Source organism: Bidens hawaiensis, unplaced genomic scaffold (assembly GCF_021521415.1).
Source record: "Bidens hawaiensis isolate Kalapana, Puna unplaced genomic scaffold, B.hawaiensis_p1.1 tig00022145_1, whole genome shotgun sequence".
In the NCBI taxonomy this organism is placed as follows: domain Eukaryota; kingdom Viridiplantae; phylum Streptophyta; class Magnoliopsida; order Asterales; family Asteraceae; genus Bidens; species Bidens hawaiensis.
This window is the reverse complement of record NW_027493427.1, coordinates 331,819-353,933: the sequence shown is the minus strand read 5'-3', so window position 1 is coordinate 353,933 and position 22,115 is coordinate 331,819. Positions and strand designations below refer to the sequence as shown.

General features: G+C 36.0%; 2 protein-coding genes across 2 annotated transcripts; both read left to right on the top strand.

Moving 5' to 3' along the window:
• The first annotated feature begins 5,008 nt into the window (after positions 1 to 5,008).
• Positions 5,009 to 6,473, top strand: LOC143564670 (F-box/FBD/LRR-repeat protein At1g13570-like). The gene is made up of 4 exons (XM_077051875.1): positions 5,009 to 5,596; positions 5,668 to 5,781; positions 5,846 to 6,001; positions 6,136 to 6,473. The coding sequence occupies exons 1-4, from the start codon at positions 5,009 to 5,011 to the stop codon at positions 6,457 to 6,459; spliced, it is 1,182 nt and encodes a 393-aa protein (XP_076907990.1). The 3' UTR covers positions 6,460 to 6,473.
• A 1,575-nt stretch (positions 6,474 to 8,048) lies between these two features.
• Positions 8,049 to 9,095, top strand: LOC143564669 (uncharacterized). Its single transcript, XM_077051874.1, has one exon. The coding sequence runs from the start codon at positions 8,049 to 8,051 to the stop codon at positions 9,093 to 9,095; it is 1,047 nt and encodes a 348-aa protein (XP_076907989.1).
• Positions 9,096 to 22,115: the final 13,020 nt, after the last annotated feature.

Genomic DNA, 22,115 nt, shown 5'->3' with positions numbered 1-22,115 from the left:
CTTTGGATTCATCATGGTCGGAACATGTTATGTTTGTTTGATTTAGTTTGGGTTGTTTGCTTTTCGCGTTTAAACTTAATGTGTTTGCTGCATGTTGTTTTGAACCAAAGATCTATATAATTCTATAAACCGAGTTGTTTGTTTGTTTGTTTGTTTTTGAAGTGGTGTTTTGTTATAAGTCACTTCCACCTTTAAAGTTATTGTGTTTGCATCACGTGTCTTGATCAACCAAAGATCCATATCATCTCTGAACTGAGTTATTTATTTATCTATATTTTTAGGGTGGTGGCAAGTGGCAACCCATTCCTCGCCATCTTTCTTCATTCACCATTTTTCACAGCTCCTCCTCTTGCCATAACATTCTATCTAAAAACCATCTCAATTAACTAAACTATTTTCAAATTAAAAACATAAATATAATATAGTTAAAAATAAAATTATTAATTAAAAAGTACAAAAAATTAAAATTAAATTAAAAAAATCCTAAAGATAAAAAATAAAAAACAAAAAAAATCTAAAGGTCGTTTGCCCATCCTCAATGTCTACACATTTATATTTTTTTTCTTCTAAAACCATGTCTCTCATACTCAAGATGAAGTTATATCGACGAGTATATTACACACGAAATCCAAATCCACTTTCCTTTGTCGGGCTACCTACGTTCGTTGATGTTCTTCCATCGCAACTCGATGTGCTTTGTTTTTCGTGGTTTTACTTTCATTGAGCTTGGTGGACCTTTCCTTGTGATAAACCATGAAGTCAGTAATCACTTCTAACAAGTCAGGATCGCTTGACGACATGGCTTGTTTACCTTTGAGTTGGTCTTTCAGGCTTGCGTTGGAAAGGCCGAAAGGGTCTTGCCGTGACGGCTCATCTTGAGTAAATGATTCATCCAAATTGCCGTCGTTGTATGGATAGTTGGTGTTGGAAGAGTTTGTGTACCTGTTGGAAGTCGTCCTTCGATTAGACGATTGGCTAGGTATCGACATGTCGGCTCCCATTTCCGGAACGAGACTCCTTTTCATGTGTCATTTCACATCTTCCCAAGCCTTTACATGAGAAAAACCCTTTTTGCCTTCAGTTTTCCTATATTCGACAAGCGACGCCGTGAAAATATTTTTGTTCGTCTTGACAGCTCGTTGGAGCCGACATCCGTCGGTTGTTGATGCAATTGAATATTTTTTTTATTTTTTGATGCATATCTTTCCATTTCGAGTTAACTTGGTAGATGGCGCGGTCGGTGGTCAAGGATTGGCTTTCAAAAAGAGTCGTGTCATGATTTCTGGTCTTCGAGTCCTCCACTATGGAGCAACAAGCCCTTGCTATCGGCTCTTGATTTCTTCTAACCTTTTAGATCGTTCGGGATTCATATTTTTTTCTAAATTGAATGTGTATAAAAATAATGCGTGTAGGGAAAATGTTACACAAATCGGGTTTCCTACACTTGGGCCTTATAAACACTATATATGGATTTGTGAATGGGATTTACATGGTTCTGGACTTCAAGGTTTTGACAAGTGTTTGGTTATTTGGAATTATCAAATTGTGTTTTCGTTTAGTAAAAATTTCAACTTATTGCTACTAGACGGGTTAGAAACATGGGGAATTATCCCAAGAGAATTTCTAAACAAACTCCAATTCAAACTCTTAATTTTCTAGACCAGATAAACTTACAAAACATTCAAATAAACTAACCAAATAATTCTAAACATTCAAACTATTAACGAAATCATAACTAATTAAACTCTTTCGAGCAACCCCTTCATCTTTCACTTTCTTTCAATTGAACCCACCCGTTAACTTTCATGAATACTTGTTTCAGGATTAACTTCCAATATAAACAATATCTCAATTCATAAAAAATTCCTAAAAACTATTTAAAAAAAATTCACAAATTTTATTAATTTGTTTTTAATGAAATAAAAAATATAAATTGACATGACCAAATGAGCTTTTTATTATTTTATTTTAACTAAACATTGGGCTATGGCAGTCTTGTATGTGGGCCGAGGCAAATCATCAAGTCGAATTAAATCCAAACTTCAAAGTGAAATACTTAAATAGCACACGCAGGTTATGTTATGTTATCACCGATCCCTAGCTAGCTCTAGTTTTAAAGTTAGACCTTCGATTGTTACATAGCCAGGAGGTACAATTTTGCTGTTATCATGTTTTGTTTTGTATGCTCACTGTTTAGACACAGAAAATGTTGGATATGTATTGATCTATAATTATTGAATCCATATATATAATGTTATAGATTACTTTCGGCGATAATTAGTTTTTTTTTTTTCGGTATGTTGTATTCTACTTTACAGCCTTGCGGAGTCGTTAAAAAGATGAACACTCAATGCAAGTGTAGATATAATAAGCACACTTCCTCAGCACATAATTGAAGCTATTCTGAGTTGTTAGCCAATCCAAGATGCATTGAGAACGAGCATCTTGTCAAAGACGTGGCAACATTGTTGGCGGAACATGCCCGAACTTGTATTTACGGACGATATGGTCAAGTTACCATTAGAGTCTGGTTCCAAACGGTTAAAGAAGGATACGCTTGTCAGTGCCATCACCCCGGGTTATTTGGAGATCTCCAAAATTGTGTTATTATCGTAATAAAATGTATGCCATTAGGTTTCAACTTTTTGTTAGTAGACTGATTAATTGTTTAAATTTATAAATTCTTTACCGGGACGTTATTCCCCTCCCAAAAAAAGCATCCTTCATCAGGTTTATCTTTAAGTTTACCAAAAAGAAAAAAAAAATAGTATCTTGTCATACAAATAACCCAGCATTTTATTTATTTAAGTCTACGTAAATTGTTGGAAATCATAATAACATGAAAAAGAAATCTGATCTCAACTAAGATCGACTATTACTATTTATTAAATTTTTTGACACACCAATTGCATACTCCTAACCATCTATTTATATCAAAATAAACCATACTAATCTTTCTCAAACTTAGCATACTCAAACTCAAACTCCTAAATCCAGACTATATAAACTTGCAAAACATTAAAATAAACTTTTTTTAGAACGACGACTTTCTTGTATTTAGGCTACCATACCCTCCAAATTTGAAGAGCCCCGATGCCCAACTCTGGCCAGACTATGTAGTCTTAACCGGGCTCACGCTGGCTACAGAGTTTGGCTTGGACGTTCCCCGGGAAACCATAACGCCGACTACCACTTAACAGGCGTTGTGCCACCACAAGGGTAGAGCTCTCTGGCATAACACACAGTGGGACGAAAACCCGGGTGGGCTCAGGATTCGAACTGACAACCTTTGCACAAAGCCTAACTCAAATCCATCATTGCCAATATCCACCCAAATATGACACAAGTGGGATTCGAATTTGAGTATTCACTGGAGAACCCAAGCCTCCTACCACTAACCAGATAAATCTTAATATTCATACTAGATTAAATCCTAATTAATTAAACTCTTTGAATTACCCTCTCATCTTTCACTTTCGTTCGAAACCGACTCATTAACTTTCTTGAAGTCTCGTTTAAGGATTAATTCCGATATAAACAATATCTCAATTTATAAAATTTCTAAAAATTATCTAAAATTTCTGAGTTTTAACGTTTGTAAAGATTTATAATTAAACTTTAAAATTGACATAACCAATTGAGTTTTTTATCATTTTATATTTTTGCTAAACATTGGGCTCAGTCAGTCTTGTTTGTGGGCCAGGGAAAATCATAGGGTTGAAAATCTAAACTCCAACTTAAATAAATAATACACTTATGTTATCTTTAACTAATTCTAAGAGTCGGTTAGCAGCTATCACGACCTCAAGCCCTGGTAACCTTCAATTTTCCTGCCGATTCTTACATAGCCAGGAGGTATGATTTTGGTTTCAATCTTTTAATACTCCAGATTCACTGTTATCATGTTTGGTTTTCTTTTTCTGAAAAGTAATATCAAAGTATGTTTTTTGTTTCAGTCTTTAGAATCAAACTCGTAAAGTTGTGTTCTTTGGACTTTGATCACCAAAGTTTCATAACTTTACATGTTAGCCTCTCTAATTCTGGTATTCTTTGAACTATTCTCACCAAACTTTTTACGCATTTACCTGTTGGCCAGCCACTCAACTTTAGTTATATAAACTTTTCCCATAAAATGTTTAGCCTTTCAATTTTGGCAACATAAATGTTATACTTTTAGACTTTCAACTTTTGCCACTAATCTTTTTGAAACTTCTAGATTCTCTACTTGTGATGAATTGAACGATACCAACCGAGTTCCCGTTGCAACGGACAGTTGGGTAACTGTTAAAAACACGATAAGACATGTTAAGCAAAAAAGTGCTGTATTTGATTTTTTAATTTCTTTAAATAATTGAAATTAGTAGGCTAGACCCATCATATTCCCTTATAGTCATGACATATAAAGTAGTTAAACAAGTTGTATTCATGTTTGATACTTGTGTTCAGCGCGTCGCTTCATACCTGTTAAGACACGAATTGTCAGCCCTAGGCAGTAGCTTTCGAACATGTAATACATTTAACGTGTCGATGGAAATACTTGTTTTAAAATGTTTGATTCCATTTACGGGGCTATGTTTTTGGCCTTTACTTGGTGTGATGGGTTCATGCTAGATATGGCATTTGGACTGTATAGATAAGCATTCTAATGGTAGTTTTGGACTAAAATAATGCAGCATTTTCTAATCTAATGTAGGAACTAAGACTGAGTAATTTAAATTAATCTTGAGCATAGTGTAAACGTTCAACATTTTCCTTTAGGTGTTGCTTTGGTAAGTTACTTTTGCACTTTGGTATATAAAGACAAAGTTGTAACAGGATACAATTTTGTATCTTCACTAAAATAATTGTTGGATATGTATTGATCTATAAATATTCAAAGCAAGAGTCCATATATCTTTATATATATGTATGCATGGTTACTTTCGGCAAAGTATGTTACACAAGCAATAATTGTTTTATTTTTGGTATGCTGTATTCTACTTTACAGCCTTGTGGAGTCTGTAAAAAGATGAATACTCAATGCCCAAGTGTAGATATAATCAGCACACTTCCTCACCACATAATTGAAACTATTCTGAGTTGTATGCCAATCCAAGATGCATTGAGAACGAGCATCTTGTCAAAGACGTGGCAACATTGTTGGCGGAACATGCCCAAACTTGTATTTACAGACGATATGGTCAAGTTACCATCAGATTCTGATTCCAAACGGTTAAAGAAAGATACGCTTGTCAGTGCCATTATCCATGTTTTATTTTTACACAAGGGTCCTATTATAATAGAGTTCAACTGTTCGATTGGTTATCTTCATATGGATTTTGAGTTTGCCCAGATAATAAGTTATCTTGCAAGGGAAAATAAGGTGAAAGACCTTATCTTTATTAATGATTATAATATCTTATACAAGCTTCCCGTTTCTATCTTTTCTTTGGAAGGATTGGAACTTATAGATCTCCAAAACTGTACTTTTGAACTACCTTTGACATTTAATGGATTTCGTCGGCTGGATAGCGTGAGTTTTTGGAATGTTGAAGTTTCTGCTCAAATGCTTAAACGGTTCTTGTCCAAGTGCCCGCTGCTTGTCTATGTCGAGTTGGTAAGCAACCGTCTATGAATTTCCCTCAGTTAATGATTCATGTTATTATATATAAAGATATTATAATGCAGACCGGACGGCCAGAATCTGACTTTGCAGCAGGAGGAAACAAGTTGACATTTGTTGATCTTTTACACTGTGTGCCTTTGATTGAGTCTCTTGATATTTCAAACTATTATATGAAGGTTGGTATTATTTATGTTAAAAATTATTGGGTTTGCTAATTTTAACTTTCGTTTTCGGTTTAAGTACTTGTGTGTAGATGGCATGCCGCGTATGCTTCCAACTTCACTAGTCCATCTCAGCGAACTGTATTTGGAAGTGTGCTTGATGGAACAAAATGAGATTTCTTCTGCCCTTTGTGTCATCAGGAGCTCCCCTGTGTTGGTGAAAATTTATTTTATGGTAGATTGTTTTTATTATTATTATTATTATTATTATTATTATTATTATTATTATTATTATTATGTTGTTGTTGTTGTTGTTGTTAGTGGTTCTTTGTACTTTTATTGACTTTTTTTAGCATGTTTATTAAGTAGATGTGTGATAAGAAGTCGCATGTTCGACAAACTCCCACCAACTTTCTTGATCTAGAAAACCACCCAGATTTGAAGTTGGATCATCTTGAGACATTGGTGATAGATGTATTTAGCAACTTACCTCTTGAGATGGAATTTGTGAAACTCATCATGGCTAAGTCACCCGTGCTAAAGAAAGTACAAATTTACCTTCGTTGTACTGTTTCTGTTGATGAAGAACTGAAGATACTAAGAGACATGTTGCGACTACTCCCATTCCCGCGGACTTCACTTTCTGCAAAGTTAACCGTTGAACGCCCGGAACCTTCTGATTCTGATGATTAGGGACTGTCATTGTATAGTGCTTTACAAAGGTTCTTGTGTGTGCGTGTTTTGATGATTTTGTTTCATGTTTTTGAAAAATGTGTTCATGCTTTGTTACAAGTCTAAGCTTTCATTTAAAGGTAAATCACTAAATCATCTTGGTTTTGAATCATGAAGACCTAAAGGGGAGCAGACATAACTTCCTTGTTTACTTCTATAAATTATGCCAACACCAACAGCTATTTACCTACAAGCTTTATACTTCTATAAGACATGCTACTGCTTCCATTTCTGTGGGCATCCCTATCTGCTAAATATAATTTTGATTATATTGGTTAATTATTTGGTTAGGATTAAAGATTGTCATCGCATAGTTCTTTCAAGGGCTGTTATGTATGCGTTTTGATGATTTTGTTAAGTTTTTTTTGAACATGAGTTTATGCTTTGTTAACAAGCCTGAAGCTTTCATTTAAGGTTTATCACTAATTCATTTTGAATTTGAATTATGAAGGCCTTAAAGGCAACAGACTTCTTTGTTTACTACTATAAGGGGATTTTCCGACAGTTCCTCTATAATTTATGTAATTATGTGAGGGAGTTCTCCAAATTTTTTGTTGAAAAATTTGGACAATATATAATATTTATTAGTATTTGTTACTAATGAAGAAATTAGTAACGTGTCCAAAGAGTAAACATGAATGCGACATCGATACTCTAAAGTGTGTAGTTGAGAACTTAAACATTAGTAAAAAAGGGAAATGGGTTTGTCCCACATTGGTAGAACACTTGAGAGCCGCCTTAGTATTTTTGGATGGTCGGACCGCGTCATGAGACATGTGTCATGTGTGTATGAAACGGGCTGCCAAGTGTCATGATCTAAGCTAGTGTGCTGCCATGTGTCGTGAACCTGTGATTAGTCAGCGGCTAGGTGTCACCTCCTGGTGAAGTGTGTTCCATGGCTGACACGTGTCATATTGACTCATCACCTAACTCACTATATATAGAAAGGTCGGGTGAGTAGTTTTAAAAACACTAACACACCGACACAACTCACAACACACAATCATCACCCGGATTCGCACCATGAAATAGTTCGGTTCGTTCGTTTCCAACTTCACACTCTAGCTCTAGGTATAGTTCGGGTGCTAGGTTAATTCCGGCAGTACACACTGCTTCGGCTGTTGTACCCTGAGAGACAGACGGGTTCACCTGGGTGGCCCGAAATCTGTTTTAAGAGACCTCTGTTAAACAGAAATCCTCAGCCAACACCCTTTTTATGTTGCTTTCATTTTTGTACTACTGTTTTCTATATTCAATTATGTAATATTATGTAAAGTTGTTTTGGTTTCCTTCACTCTTGTATTGTAAGCAATATTAATAGAAATTTAAAGTTTATTGTTTTACTTTAATCTGTGAACGGTATCTCTACAATCTTAAAACAGATTTTAAAAACAACCATCCGTTCATGTTTTGTTTTTAAAAATTTTATTGATTACTTTTATATGCAATTTTTTATAAAGTTGTTTTTTGGTTTTATGTAAACCAAACTTTTAAACTTTCTGGTTTTTAGTAAACCAATACTTATTTTCTATTTTGATCTCGTTCCAGAAATGGTCGACACCACTGCAGCCTTCACCACAGTTAGTATGGGATCCACGACTATGGGATCTACGATTTCCACCACTATGGGATCTACGGTTTCCACCGCTATGGGACCATTAGTTGGTACCCAAGCAAACCAAACAATTGCAAACCATGCTGAAAAACCGGAAAAGTTTTCTGGTTTACACTTTAAAGCATGGCAACAAAAGATGATGTTCTACCTTACCACTTTGAATCTTGCGAGGTTTCTAAAAGAGTCTCCCCCTCAACTTGGTGAGGATGCCGACACTCAAGCATTGGCTGCTCTTGATGCTTGGAAGCATTGTGAGTACATGTGTCGTAACTATGTGTTAAGTGGCCTTGCTAATGAACTGTACAATGTGTACTGCAAAATGACGACGGCCACAGAACTTTGGGAGTCGTTAGAATGCAAGTACAAGACAGAAGATGCGGGAACAAAGAAGTTTTTTGTGGCCCAATTCTTGGACTTCAAAATGGTTGACTCTAAAACTGTGATGAGTCAAGTTGAAGAATTGCAAATCTTGATTGCAGATATACTCTTTGAAGGAATAGCTCTTGGTGAGGCTTTCCAAGTAATAGCTATGATTGAAAAGTTGCCTCCAAGTTGGGTAGTGTTTAAGAACTGCCTTAAGCTCAAACAAAAGGCAATGAACATGGAGGACTTAGTGGTCCGTCTTCAAATTGAGGAAGACAATCGGGCAAAGCTAAATGGATCTCAAGTTGATATATATGCAAAGGCCAACATGATTGAACATGGTCAATCTTCAAAGAGATACAAAGGCAAACTGAAAGGCAATGGTAAGGCTAAGTTCAATCTTGGACCTAGAAAGGGTGGTGTGAAGAAAAAGGTTGCCGTTTTTAAAGGCAAATGCTACAACTGTGGTGAATCTGGTCACCGTGCTGGAGAATGCAGCAAGCCCAAAAAGGAGAGGGCAAACATGATTGATGAAGATGAGAACCTTGTGGCAATGATCTCTGACCTTACGGCTATGATGAATGTGGTCAATGTGATATCTGACCACTCAAAAGGATAGTGGGTGGACACTGGAGCTACTCGTCACGTGTGTCCAGACAAGACCCTCTTTAATAAGTTTAAAGAGGTTGTGGGAGATGAAAAGTTGTACATGGGAAATTCGACTACAGCTGATGTCAAGGGAGGAGGTGAAGTGATCCTAAAGTGGACTTCAGGAAAGAAGGTGACACTAAGCAATGTACTGTATGTTCCCGAGTTGCGCAAGAGCCTTGTGTCAGGATGGTTGCTTAACAAGAATGGGTTTCGTTTAGTTTTTGAAAGTGATAAGTTTGTGTTAACCAAGCGTGGTTTGTTAGTTGGAAAGGGTTATGCCCTTAATGGTATGTTTAAACTAACTGTAATGGCTGTGACCAAAGATATGAATAAAAATGCTACGACTTCTGCTTATATGATTGAGTCTCAAAATATGTGGCATGGTCGTCTTGGTCATATTAATTTTGATTCAATGCATCGATTAGTTAAGTTAAATTACATACCGTCTATCACTTTTGACTCAAAAACTAAATGTAAAACATGTGTTGAACCCAAACAAACAAGATCGTCATTTAAATCGGTTGAACGAATAACCGAACCCCTTGACATGATTCAAACTTATGTATGTGATTTTAAATCAATTCCCACAAGATGAGGAAATAAGTACTTCATCACTTTTATTGACGATTGTACAAGGTATTGTTATGTATACCTACTAAAAGTAAAGATGAAGCCATAGACAAGTTTGTCTTGTATAAAAATGAGGTTGAAAACCAACTGAACCGGAAAACAAAAACGGTAAGAAGTGATAGAGGTGGTGAGTATGTTGCGCCATTTTCGGATCCATGCACACAAAGTGGGATTATACATGAATGTACCCCCACCATACTCCCCACAATCAAATGGAATTTAAGAACAGAAGAATCGTAAGCCAAAAGAAATGTTGAATGTCTTGTTGTTGAGTTCCGGATTGAGCCCGGATATGTGGGGGGAAGCCGTTTTGTCAGCTAACTATCTTTTAAAATACCCCTCAAGAAAAAAGATGTGACTCCATATGAGTTATGGACAGGAAGAAAACCATCATATAAATACCTGAAAGTGTGGGGGTGTCTGGCAAAGGTGTTGGTGCCACCACCAAAGGTTCAAAAGATAGGACCGAAAACTGTGGATTGCGTGTTCATAGGTTATGCCCATCATAGTAGTGCATACCAGTTTCTTGTTTATGAATCTAAGAATACCGAAATACACAAAAATACTATAATGGAATCAAGGAATGCATCATTCTTTGAAAATGTGTTTCCATGCTTGGGAAACACACATGTTGGTTCATCAACACATGCCAGTTCACAGGTTGATGAGATGGTTTTAGATGAAACTCAGGAACAATCCGAGCCTGAAGAAGTTGAGCCAAGAAGAAGCAAAAGGCAAAGGACTGAGAAGTCCTTTGGGCCTGATTTTATTACTTACATGATGGAGGGAGAACCTCAAACCTATCGAGAGGCGATCAACTCTTTAGAAGGACCACAATGGAAAGAAGCCATCAAAAATGAAATTGATTCTATTCTGCAGAATCATACTTGGGAATTAGTGGATCTTCCTCCGGGTTGTAAACCACTTGGATATTGTTGGATATTCAAAAGAAAGATAAAACCTGATGGCTCCATTGACAAGTATAAGGCAAGGTTAGTAATCAAAGGGTTTAGACAAAAGAAAGCTCTAGACTATTTTGATACGTATTCACCTGTTACTTGAATAACCTCGATAAGGTTGGTGCTTACGATTGCAGCTTTGAGAAATTTGGAAATACATCAAATGGATGTAAAAAATGCATTTCTAAATGGGGAATTGGATGAAGAAATATACATGGAACAACCAGAGGGTTTTTCTGCTCCTGGCCAGGAGGGTAAAGTTTGCAAACTCGTCAAGTCCCTATATGGTTTGAAGCAAGCTCTAAAGCAATGGCACCAAAAGTTTGACCAAGTCATGCTAAACTGTGGGTTCAAAATAAATGAGTGCGATAAGTGTGTATATGTGAAAGACACGTCTAGAGGTTATGTGATTTTGTGTCTTTATGTAGATGATATGCTTATCATTAGGAGTGACAACGAGATGATCGGGTCTATTAAAGATATGTTGAAGGGGAGATTTGACATGAAAGACATGGGCTTAGCCGACATCATTCTTGGAATAAAGATCATTAGAACCCAAAACGGTCTTTTGTTAAATCAATCTCATTATATTGATAAAATCCTTGAAAAATTCAATGCGGGAGACACGAGTATAGCTCGAACTCCGATTGATACCACCCAACATCTATCAAAGAATAGAGGTGAGGGAATTGCTCAGTTGGAGTATTCAAGGATAATTGGCAGTCTTATGTATCTTATGTCATGTACCCGGCCGGACTTAGCATATGCTGTTAGAAGGCTAAGTAGATATACAAGTAATCCTAGCTCTGAGCATTGGAAAAGCATGACAAGATTACTAAGGTATTTGAGATACACGAGGAATTATGGACTGCGTTATGGCCAAGATCCAGCTGCTGTAGAAGGATACAGTGATGCTAATTGGATATCCGACATAAAAGATTCCAAGTCCACGAGTGGTTATGTGTTTACCCTGGGAGGAGCTGCTATATCTTGGAAATCCTCCAAACAAACACTTATAGCAAGATCCACGATGGAATCTGAGTTTATTGCATTAGACAAAGCTGGTGAAGAGGCGGAATGGTTACGCCAGTTTTTGGAATATATTCCAAGATGGTCAAAACATGTTACGGCTATTTGCATACATTGTGATTGCCAATCGGCTATTGGAAGAGTTCAAAGTGCAATGTATAATGGCAAATCTAGACATATACGTCGTATACACAATACTATACGACAACTTCTCTCAACGAGGGTCATCACTGTTGACTACGTGAAGTCAAAGGATAACATTGCGGATCTGCTTACAAAAGGCTTAAGCAGAGAGGTCGTATATAAGTCGTCAAGAGGAATGGGACTAAAGCCCATGGAGAAAGTTAGTGCAAAGGAAAACCTAACCTATGATATTGGAGATCCCAAGATCTAGGTTCAATGGGACAACCTAACTGCATGAACTAAGGGTGGTCATTGTGGGGACATAGCTACATATAACTTGGCACATAAGGTAATATCTATATCCCCCTAAATTATAAAGGGTGTTTATATAAACATCCTAGTCCATTCCTAAGAAAGCCAGTGACAAAGGTGAGGCTAAGCATAACATATGGTTAATGATATGGAGATCATAGTAACCATAATGCTTTTAATGATTTGAGGGTCAAATCACCCAAATGATGGTTAAGGATATGTGAATCATGGTAACCATAATGATTTGAGGACCAGATCACCTATGTGAGAGAGAAGTGAGGTCGCTTCAAATGAATTTGTGGGGTGCGCAAATCCTAGAGCTCTCGCAGAACCAGGCTAGTGTTCCAAGACCAGAACGGACACTGTAAGGCCCCGTTCCCGGTAACCCTACTTTGGCGTTGGATTTACTCATAAACACAGTTCTAAAATCAGAGTTAATAAAAACTTTCACAGAATAATTAAAACTTCATGCATTACATTACCAAACATCAAACCATGTCTTAACATATAAGTTGTCTTTTCATAAACATTAACATAAAATAGTCATGACACTTCTTCATAGATGCCAGTCTCTTTAGCTCGTGCCATGTGTCCCTCCTCAAGCCAGCTGCCTCAACCTATTTGCCTGCGTGCATACTAAAAGTCAGCTACGCTGAGTGAGTTCTAGTTAATCAATTAACATACATTACATTCATATTCTCACCCATACACATCCGAAGATACGTATTTATATCTTACTTACTCTTGCTTCCTTCATACATACTTTACATACATACATACGTACCTACATACTTTCTTTCATAAAACCCTATGGTATACAATAAGCTATTCTACCTTAAACATCACAGATATTATAAGGGTCTGGTCCCTAACATCACAGATATTATAAGGGTCTGGTCCCTAACATCATAGATATTATAAGGGTGTGGTCCCTTCTGTCTCGAATAACCATACCTTTATCATACGTGCATACTTTACATATCTTTTATTTATAAATATTTATACATACTCGTTCCTACAATCATTATGTAACAATACATTCAATACACAATCATACACGTATCATACACTTACAAATCAAGTAAGTGTATTATCTACCACATAGGAGTATGCACACAGCCCCGAAAACATAACAGTTAAAGGGGCTAGAACTCACCTGGAGTCGGTTTCTCTCGCCGTTAATGGTAATGCCCTTCCTTAGTTGTGCACGGCTAACTGAACAATACATTACGCGTGTCAATTATCCATTACTACTACTTCCTACATCTAAGTTAATGAAACTCTCAACTAACGGGGGTCGGGGGCAGCGCCCATGGTAGCGAGGTCTAGGGGCGGTAGCCCCTAGCAGGGTCCAAGGGGCAGAGCCCCTGGCTGGGGTCGAGCTGCCAGATCAGCTTGGAAAAATTTTATTTTCACTAACAGTCCTTTAACAAAAATGCATCAGAAAATGAATTTCATGAAATTTCGCATAGAAGAATTTCGCTTCGCATGACTTTTTCGCTTCGCATGGAATTTCGCTTCGCATGACTTTTCGCTTCGCATGGAATTTCGCTTCGCATGAGTTTTTCGCTTCGCATGACTTTGCGATGCGAAAATATTGATTTTGCTTCGCATGACTGTGCGATGCGAAAATATTGATTTCGCTTCGCATGGCTGTGCGATGCGAAATTCCTGCCTTTCGTCGTTTTTACCATTTTAATGCCATTTTTCTCCTTGTTTCCTCCTTAGGACCGATTTCTCATAGTCCAGACGTCACCCTTTTTTTTTTGTTCTATAATACACCCGTGAGGCTAAAACTCACCAAGTTAATGTTTTTCTTACATTTCACAACCCGATCTATCATTACATCGGTTTGCATGTCGATTCTAACCATAAAACTTAACCCTTTGGCCGAAGCTTACCTTTTTGCTCCGAGTTCTGTTCAGATCTGGACAACCCCGAAGATCTGGACGTTTTCTTGATGTTTGAGATGCTCGAACACCAAGATCTTCCTTGCTTTAGCCCGGATTCGGATTCAGGTCTTGAGAGAAAATGTGTGTGTTCTTGAATGTTTGTGTGTGGTGAAAGGGAAGAAAGTGGTGAAAGGAAGGAGGGGTTGGGTTTATATAGGGGACTATGGGCCCCACAACACACTCACACTTCTAATTCCATTTATTATCCAAACATTAACACATCTAGTTAAGTTAACGACACACAGTTAATTATAGAACTTCTGTTATTTATAATTCTCAGAAAAGCGGATGTTACAGACACGACAATGAGGGGTTAACCAGACTACGAAGAGTGTTTTATGAAATGTAATAACGTCTACGTAAAAAAGGGTTAGTTCAAGGACATTGTGTCTACTAACCGATAAGAGACTAAGTATGTTTCACAAGGGAAAGTTCAAAGGAAACACCTACTTCTCCTGCAACGCTCAACCGCTGTAATTATACTTGACACTAGAGTGTACGAATCAATCTCCATTCATGTGGGGGATTGTTGGAAAATTTGGACGGTATATAATATTTATTAGTATTTGTTACTAATAAAGAAATTAGTAACGCGTCCAAAGAGTAAAGATGAGTGCGACATCGATACTTTAAAGTGTGTAGTTGAGAACTTGAATATTAGTAAAAAAGGGAAATGGGTTTGTCCCACATTGGTAGAACACTTGAGAGCCGCTTTAGTATTTTTGGATGGTCGGACCGCGTCATGAGACATGTGTCATGTGTGTATGAAACGGGCTGCCAAGTGTCATGATCTAAGCTAGTGTGTTGCCATGTGTCGTGAACCTATGATTAGTCAGTGGCTAGGTGTCACCTCCTGGTGAAGTGTGTTCCATGAGCTGACACGTGTCATATTGACTCATCACCTAACTCACTATATATAGAAAGGTCGGGTGAGTAGTTTTAAAAACACTAACACACCGACACAACTCACAACACACAATCATCACCCGGATTCGCACCATGAAATAGTTCGGTTCGTTCGTTTCCAACTTCACACTCTAGCTCCAGGTATAGTTCGGGTGCTAGGTTAATTCCGGCAGTACACACTGCTTCGGCTGTTGTACCCTGAGAGACAGACGGGTTCACCTGGGTGGCCCGAAATCTGTTTTAAGAGACCTCTGTTAAACAGAAATCCTCAGCCAACACCCTTTTTATGTTGCTTTCATTTTTGTACTACTGTTTTCTATATTCAATTATGTAATATTATGTAAAGTTGTTTTGGTTTCCTTCACTCTTGTATTGTAAGCAATATTAATAGAAATTTAAAGTTTATTGTTTTACTTTAATCTGTGAACGGTATCTCTACATTTTTTAGATGATTATAAGTGGTTGTAAATGGAGAAGAGAGAAAATTTTAAAAAGATGAGTAAAATTTGCGTAAATTTGTAGGAACACTGTTCATCCTCTATTTATTTTTTTAATATATTTGAAAGTTGTTGTGAGTGAGAATGGGGGGGTGATAAAATATAATGATAAAAATATAAAAAAGTATTATTTAATTGTATATAAGAGAGAAAGTAATGCTTTCTTGTGTAATTATAGAAATAGAGATAGATAAGTTACCGGGAATGCTCTAAGCTATGCCAACACAAACTATTTACCTACGTTCTTAGACCAAGAGTAATGGGGCGGTTTCCCCTAGCGTTTTGGCCCAAAACGCCAGGGAACACCGCCTCTCGGCGTTTCTTTCAACAATTTTGGGGATGTTTCTTTCAACAATTTTGGGGATGCGTTTTAACCATAGCGTTCATCCGACTCTAATTTTGAGAAAATGGACCGTTGGTCCAACGGTTACAAAATAAAAAAAATTATTTATTATATATTCTGACCCTATTTCATTTTTTTAATCATCTTCACCATCTTTTTAACCAATTAAAAAACCTACTCATCCTCTTTCATTTTTTTCAAATTACTTAAACAAATATGAATCGATTCAAGAATCATGTGCTCGGTTTTGATCAATACTCCCAACAACCCAACTCAAACAATCCCGACCAAAAGAATCCACAACCGAACACCACCTAACTGGCATCTCAACACCCTGGTCGGTGCTAATTTCGACCCGAGCATGATAGCATACATGCAAATTCTTGGTTCCGAATCTCCAAACCCGAGCATGATGGGCAGTTTTCAAAATCCGAGTATGATGGGCAGTTTCCAAAATCTGAGCATGATGGGCGATTTCCAAAATCCGAGCATGATGAGTGGTTCTCAACCCGAGGAAGACGAGAAAATGCTGGAAACACAAGCCGAACCACGATCTCATGTCGGGCCAAGTCAAGGTCAGAGAAAACACATAAGGACCCCCCCCCCCCGAGAACCTCAGACTAAAAAGGAAACTATAGCGTGGACAACTCAAACAATCCCAACCAAAATAATCCACAACTGAACACCACCTAACTGGCCCCTTAACACCTGTACCTGGTCGGTGTTAATTTCGACCCGAGCATGATAGCATACATTATATATATAAAATATCCCATCGTTTGATATTTTTTATTAAACCTTGCAGTTTTTATAAACAAAAGTTACAAAACAGTAGTCGAATAGTAAAATACTTTGTTTTTATAAAACTCAATATTAGAGGGAGGCTATTTGTAAAAAATAAAAACTTGTTTAAACAAAAACATAAAAAAAAAAAGAACGAGGATTGATTAGGGTTTGGATTTTGGAAACTAATAAACCTGTTACCTCACCTCACCTCACATGCGCCCCTGTTCCCACCGGAGACCACCCCATTGTCGTTCGCCACCTACCGCCTGTCGCTCAGCAGCAAGATATAATTAATCTTTGTGTTGTTATTAAATATTGTATTGCATTTATATTGATTAATGTTCAAGGTTATAAAATTAGGGTTTGTAATTATGTCATCGCATGGTGAAATTTTAGTTTAACTCAACCTATTGAATCTTCTTAATTAGGTAAGATGCCAGAAGAGTATCTCGCGAATAGCTTGGTGGTTTACATATAAATGAAAATTTCTGAAACATTTGATTCGGAATCCATAATTGAGGAATTCAAAGGTCTTAAAGGCGTCGAGCTACTTTGTAATTCTTGTTCTAGGTACTCACGCTTCCCCCTGCATTATTATGAATATTTTAGGTCTTTGTTGGCTAAAATATTATCTAGTTTTTTTCTTTTTCTTTTTTTTTTTGTAAGAACAATCGTTTGAATGAATGAAAAAAATAGATATATAGATGCCATATTGTTTGGTCCGACCCGAACCGAATCACCAACACGAACCGAATTATTGACTCGAAAATTTTTGGGTCCGTGACTTCGATCACCCGAGGGACGAAGCGAAGCCCAAGCTTCACCATTGTCTGTAACATTGTTTGCTCTGTGAAGATTGTTTCATAAGTATCAATGAATTGTTGATTGTGTCCCATTTACTTCTGAAGGGGTTGATTTGGGCTCTCCTTTGTCTTTTAGTAGTTGTTTGTTTTTCTGTAAAAATTCTATGCAAACTCTTTTATTTGCGACGCGCATACATCGTCGTCGGTAGATTGCTTATTTTTTTAAGAGTTCAAATAAAAAACGCCTACGCGAACTCTTCTAGGTGCAGACTTGGCTCATCCGCTTTTAAGATCTTCTAGGTCAGTAGAGGGTTAAACACCACCATGTAACAGCACCCACTGTCCACCACCACCACCACCCCCACCGTTCGCCACCACCACCCACCGTCTGTCACCACCACCACCCACCATACGCCATCACCGGCGTCCACCACCGCCAATGTCCGCCACCAACCACCGTCCACTACCCACCACCGTGCACAACCCACCTTCCTCCATCACCGTCTACCACCACCCATCATCGCCGTCTACCACCACCACCATCCACCGTTCGCCGCCACCACCATCTTCCGCCATCATAACCTACCACCACCATCCGCCACCACCTACCACCATCGTCTATCATTATCATCCGCCACCACCACCGTCCACCACCACCACCCACTACCCCCATTCATACACCACCACCAGTTTATTTTAGTAGCATGCAAATATTAAAAAACAAACAGTCTTTTTCTTGCAGACTACAGATGTTTGGTCCATATCTTTTTCTACAGATGTCTTTAGATATGGTCCACAAACCGCAGACATTTTACCTCTGAAAACAAGTATTTGCCAAATTACAAAATTTAGCTCAAAGAGGAATTTTGACTTTATATATATAGTATAAGCAATAAAATATATTGTGCTATACACATTTTACTATATATAAGGGTGCTTGGGTCGTCTCTTGGGTACACCTTCGGTTTGTTTGGCAAACTCAGGAAAAGCGGCACAATTAACTCAGGTGGTGCATTCGTTATAGGAAATAAGGTATGTTGGCAGTTTTGTCACCGGCCATGGATGTTGACGAAGATGGTTGTATGATTTTGGAAGATATAAACAGAGGGTGACTTAAGTTGAGATTGGTTTGGGTGGGACTTGTTATAAAACAAACAAGTAAATTAAAAACACGGTAGAAAATCATAGGATGGGTGAAAAGTTTTTGGATTAAACAGAACCGAAGCTCTTGATACCATGAAAGTGCTAACGGTATTATAACTCAAGAGGAATTACAATATCCCTATTTATAATCCATAGATTTCATAAACACTAAATAAGGAATGAGATAAATCTAAACAAATAAAGATATATACGGTCAAGTTATTCTATAAATGGAGACATTCTATAAATGGAGACATAAATGAGAAGGATTTATAGTCATATAAAAAAAACCTTTAAAATTTTTTTTTTTAAAAGTAAATAAAAAATCATAACTCTAAATTCAATAAAAAAACAAAAAAAGTAAATAACACAAAAATGTTTCCATCGTCTTCCTTGTTCTTAATAAAAACCAAAAAAAAACACAATGTTAAGAGAAAAATGATCATTGTGTCTTTTTGTTTATCATTGTGTTTTGTGTTTATTTTCGTCATTGATTGTCTTTTTTCCTTGACATTGTGTCATTTTTTCTTGATATTGTGTTATATTACTCAACATTGTGTTATATTTTGTTCGGCATTGTGTTATATTTTGCGATTTATTGTGTCTTTTTTTAGTTATAATTGTGTTTTTTGTTCATTTTCGTCACTGTGTATTTTGTCTATGCATTGTCTTTTCGACGTTTTTTTTTCTGGAACGAGAATTTACAAGGGAAATGTTTTTTTTATTTTTTCGTTTTCTATTTATATTTTGATTTATGATATTTTTTATTAATTTTTTGAACTTTTTTTAGAGGTTTTTTTGTGTGGCCACAGATCTTTTTCATATTTTCATTTTTGTCTCCCTTTGTATTTTAACATTTCTCAATATATATATATTCAAATCATATTCAAATATTTAATATTATTATTGTAGACATCTTCTTTTAATAGGTAGTGTGTATGTTCACATCCCGTAGTATCTATCTTATAATAATACTCTCCTTTCTATGCCAACTTTCGCAAAATTAATTATCGGACAGAAGGCCAAAACTTGCTTGCGAAGGTTGTTATTTTGACGATGTTGGCTAATTTTCGTGGTTAGATTTTAGGATCACATGTAATTTGAATTGTTTTCAGCATATTTGCATAGTACGTACCAACCACTTATAAGTTATTTAAAATAGCATCTTAAAAAAATATAATCGAAACTTTTAAAAAAATTTTGGTTGTTTTCTACATTCTCTCAAAGCACTAGATTACTTTATTTGTAAACTAGTTTTAGAGCCCGTGTTACACACGAGATAATTCAAATTATAAAATTGTAAGTAAAACAAATAATTACATATCGTATAAGAAAAAAAATGTATTACATCTATGTTTGTATCTATACAATGTGTACGTAAATTAATTTTATTTATATCACAAAATGATTTTCTTAAATGAACTTAATAAAAAAATGGCCGTGCAAAATCGTACTCGAGAATGCTTCTTTCTATTGAAAAATTTATTCTCGGTGTCATATATGTATAATTGAAAGAATTTTGGTTATGAACAAATTTCGAAAACAAGACTTCTCATACGATATTAGTTCTAACCACTTAGCCTAAATACAAAAGAGGCGTTACCTTTATTGATATATTTATCAATTTACCACCCATCAAAGGAAAGTATAATATTAAATTTTAGCAATGGATATTCTTCAAAAACTATGTTTTTTTGAGCTACACCATAAAAAAGATTTTGATAAGTTTCAGATGGCTTCTCGACTTTGTCATAATGATTACATAAAAAATAACATGTTAACCAATTCAATTTTGTGAATATTTTGTTTCATTTGAGCATTGTTTTGCATGACATGCTTCCCATATAATGTTCTGATCACCATTGAAGGAAAAATTAATGTTGAAATAAATATTTCAAATTTGATAAAAGTTAGAAGCATTGATAGGCATGTGGGTGTCATGTCGAAAGTGTTCGCAATATTTTCTTAAACTTTAAAAGTTGTGGGAAAAATAATTAATTTGCTAAATCCCGAACCTTTTGTTTAGTTCAAAAAATGCCCTTAAAAATAAACTTAAAATCCGAATCATGTTTAAAATTCTAACTTTCATACTTTTGACATTTTAAAGTCAACACGTTGAACCCATAACAAATTTGACGATGAATCTATTTTGCATTCTCAAACTTTTAAAAATACTCAAAATTTTCATTTTTGACCCGTAACAAATTTTGACCTAAATATAGTTAACTTGTACCAAACAATCTAATTGCCAACTTTTGGCCCATAAAATCAAAATTAACTTTCACAAAAAACATGACACAATTTTCATTTGAGAAACATGATTTGTTATTGATTTTTGGAATTCACCAAGTATTTTGAAATATATAGTAAAATAATATGTTAATATTTATATTTATAAAAATATATAGATATTATATAAATATAGTGTAAAAGAAAAGTGAATAATTATTGATTTATTACATATATTATGGTATATTAGTTTTGGAGGGAAAAAATTGTAAGAATTAACCAAAACATGACAAGTGTCTCCATTTGTTTTACTTTATTAGAATAGGTAGATATAGGTTTCTCATGCATTTTAACCGAATTTACGGGTATGCAGTCTTACCAAACCCAAATAGCCCTTAAACGGGTTATAACATCTTATTAAATTAAAAATTAATCTCACCAAAAATTTGATATGAAAATCCTATAAAATGAGGATATCCTAAAAATTAATATTCATTTTTTAAAAAATATATTATTCATAATTAATAAAAAATTTTATAATAAAAAATAAGCGGGTCATGGGGCTCACCACACCCAGATAACTTTTAACAGGGTTATAACATCTCATTTCTTTGTAAAACCCTTTCATCATCAAATCCTAAGTATATTATTAACTTTTTTATAATAAATAAAATGTAAATCCTAAAAAATATTTAAATATTATAAACAAATAATATATAACAACCCCGTAATACAGGGAAGTATGTCATATTTACAAGTTAGTTAAAACATATGATCGTTTCAAAGATGTGCACAAACCGGTTTAAAACTCAAAACCGGTTTGGGTTTCAAACCGGTTCAGTTTGGTCAACAAAAGTCAAAACCAGTTTATAATCTCGGTTCGGGTTGAAACCAGTTTCTTACCATGTTATGATAGGTTTCGGTGCGGGTTATGATCGGTTTCGGTTCAGGTTTTGACCCGGTTTTGGCCGGTTTTGGTTCGGTTAACCGGTTTGCAACCGGTTTTGGTGGGAAAATTTACAAACCGGTCCCTAACCTACGGTCTGCATAATCGATTTCAAACCAGTTCAATTTCGGTTCGGTTTTCGAGCCGGTTTGGTTAACCGGTTTATTGGCCCATCTCTATTCAAACGTATCCCAAATTCATAAGAATATGACCCAAAAAAAAAGTCGGTCCGCTCTGTTCTGAATTTAGTAAATTTGACCACCGCTTGACCACTTTATTCTAGCGAATTCAATTTGTCAAATTGGTTGCTAATTCTTTTCAACTCCGGCC